Source organism: Sander lucioperca, chromosome 11, assembly GCF_008315115.2.
Source record: "Sander lucioperca isolate FBNREF2018 chromosome 11, SLUC_FBN_1.2, whole genome shotgun sequence".
Classification (NCBI taxonomy): Eukaryota; Metazoa; Chordata; class Actinopteri; order Perciformes; family Percidae; genus Sander; species Sander lucioperca.
The window spans coordinates 23,918,888-23,921,387 of NC_050183.1; the positions used below are offsets into that span (position 1 = coordinate 23,918,888).

General features: G+C 45.2%; 1 protein-coding gene across 2 annotated transcripts in view; it reads left to right on the top strand.

Annotated features, from left to right (window-relative positions):
- Nucleotides 1-2,500, top strand: part of wdr18 (WD repeat domain 18) — a 46,809-nt gene that overhangs the window by 2,280 nt on the left and 42,029 nt on the right. For both annotated transcript variants that reach the window (XM_036007067.1, XM_036007068.1), the window contains exon 2: nucleotides 1,880-1,990. In XM_036007067.1, coding sequence (XP_035862960.1) covers nucleotides 1,880-1,990 — 111 coding nt within the window. The remainder of the gene's footprint in view (nucleotides 1-1,879; nucleotides 1,991-2,500) is intronic.

Sequence of the window (2,500 nt, forward strand, 5' to 3'; positions counted from 1 at the left end):
GTTGTTAAAACCTTTCTTTTTAGTAAACTCTGAACACAACCAATGTTGTCAATGCTTTCATTAAGGTGTAGAGCTCCTGGTTATAGTATATCTTGGTCACTGGTGTAGTTAAGGTGTAGAGCTCCTGGTTATAGTATATCTTGGTCACCGGTGTAGTTGAGGTGTAGCGCTCCTGGTTATAGACAGGTTTCCTGTTTACAAACATTACAGGGTGCGTGCGCATACCAGGGGCAGAAAGCCAGGTTGGTGAGCTGGTCCGCTACTGCAACAACCTTAAGCTTTCCTTATTGTTTGTATATAGCTAACCGCTGACTCAATAAAACGTGATTTTAGTTGGATCTGTTTGTCTGTCTTTAATTTTGCAGTGTTACTGTGATATATATGTATGGCTATAATTATCGTTTTAGGCTAATGTAATAGCCAATGTTAGCAGCAGGGTTACCCATGAGTGACCCCTATGGTTGGTTTATGCGTTAAAATAATGGCCAGGATTTCCAGGAAAAGGTACGATATGTGTGTCTCCATTTCAAAACATCACTGCAGGTTGACTGTTTTTAGCAGCAGGGGTTGATTGTGGGCGAGAGGGCGACAACACTGTTGTGGTTAGCTCGCCGAAACTCTACTGCAGCTGTCTTGGCAACGTTAGCTAATGTCCGCTAGCATATAGGCTAACTGTAGCCAGTTAGCTTTGTGTGTAACGTAATAAAAACCCACCCATCTCGTAGGAGCGAAGCTTAATATTTTATTCAATAACATTATGGCACAAAAGGAGCACTAACGCCACAGGTCTTATGTTGACAACGTGGACGCAGATATAAGAAACTACGAAGGCAGTCGTAATATTTACCTAGCTAGCAGGCTAGGCTAACGCTGTTGCGCTAACGTTAGCAAAACATCGGCGTAGCTTTAGCTAGCAGTCTAAACTTATCTCGAGTACTTTAACTATCTACGGTCCGGACTCGAGTACTACAGCCCTGACAGGTAGATTTCACTTAGCTGAACAACTGAACAAGCTGCAACTTTTCTGATTGATACAATGGAAGCCTGACTCTTACATATGACCCCAATCTGCCCTTCTTATGGCTTGAAGCCATAACCTCCGCCCGTTTTTGGCAAAACCATGCTTCCCCTAGGTATGTTAAACATCAGGCACCCATCACTGGCTCTGTTTGTACAATTTACCAGGCAACAACTCCTTGGCATTTTGACTTACGCTATGCTGCTACTACTACTAGCTACACGAAACACGTCTTCTTTCTGCCCCCCGGTTGCGTGCGCAAGCAGTGATATCTTGGTCACCGGTGGAGTTAAGGTGTAGAGCTCCTGGTTATAGTATATCTTGGTCACCGGTGGAGTTAAGGTGTAGATCCCCTGGTGAGACTTGGAGCAAAGTCTCATGTTGTGTTGAGCCTTCTTAGTGTTTTAAAAATAGCTATTTTGAGGCTAGCATCAAAGTGTCCCTAGCACTCCCATTCAAAAGGCCATTTGACCCAAAAACCAGAATACGGTAAATCTTAAAAGTGGTGATTCCGTCCTAAATATGCTTTTAAACTAAAGTTTGACTTGGGTACATTCACAAAAAGACCCTAGGTTGCATTTTGGCGAGAGTTAGGCTTTAAGGTTCACGTTATGTTTGTTAGATTTGGGGTATAAAGTTACATTAAAAAAATAATCGGAAAAGTATAATTATATATTTTAACTAATGAGTTAGTTAAAGCTCCAGTAATAAACATTTAGTAAGTAAACGTGTTCATGTAACTCAGGTTATTATGGGATGTTGCAGTGTGTTCAGGTTACTCCCCCCCCCCTGCTGCTATGTGTTATCGGGGCTGAACGTGGCCCAAAGGTCTGACTTCCTGTTTCCGGATTCCTGTTCCAGGACCAGCTGCAGCAGAAGCTGATGTGTCCAGGTGTAGTTACCTGTCTCTCTGCGTCTCCTAACGGACTCTTCCTCGCCGCCGGAGTCGCCGAGGCCGTTTACCTGTGGGAGGTGAGTCAGCTACTTCTTCTGTGGTTCTAATGTGACGAGAACAAGTCAGAAAAACACCAGGAGCCCAAATACAACAAATTCTCCTAAACCCCCAGACCACTGCAGTAACCAGACCATTGCAGTGACCAGACCACTGCAGTAACCAGACCACTGCAGTAACCAGACCACTGCAGTAACCAGACCACTGCAGTACCCAGACCACTGCAGTACCCAGACCATTGCAGTGACCAGACCACTGCAGTAACCAGACCACTGCAGTAACCAGACCACTGCAGTAACCAGACCACTGCAGTAACCAGACCACTGCAGTAACCAGACCAGACCACTGCAGTAACCAGACCACTGCAGTAACCAGACCACTGCAGTAACCAGACCACTGCAGTAACCAGACCAGACCACTGCAGTAACCAGACCAGACCACTGCAGTAACCAGACCACTGCAGTAACCAGACCACTGCAGTAACCAGACTACTGTAGTAACCAGACCACTGCAGTAACCAGACCACTGCA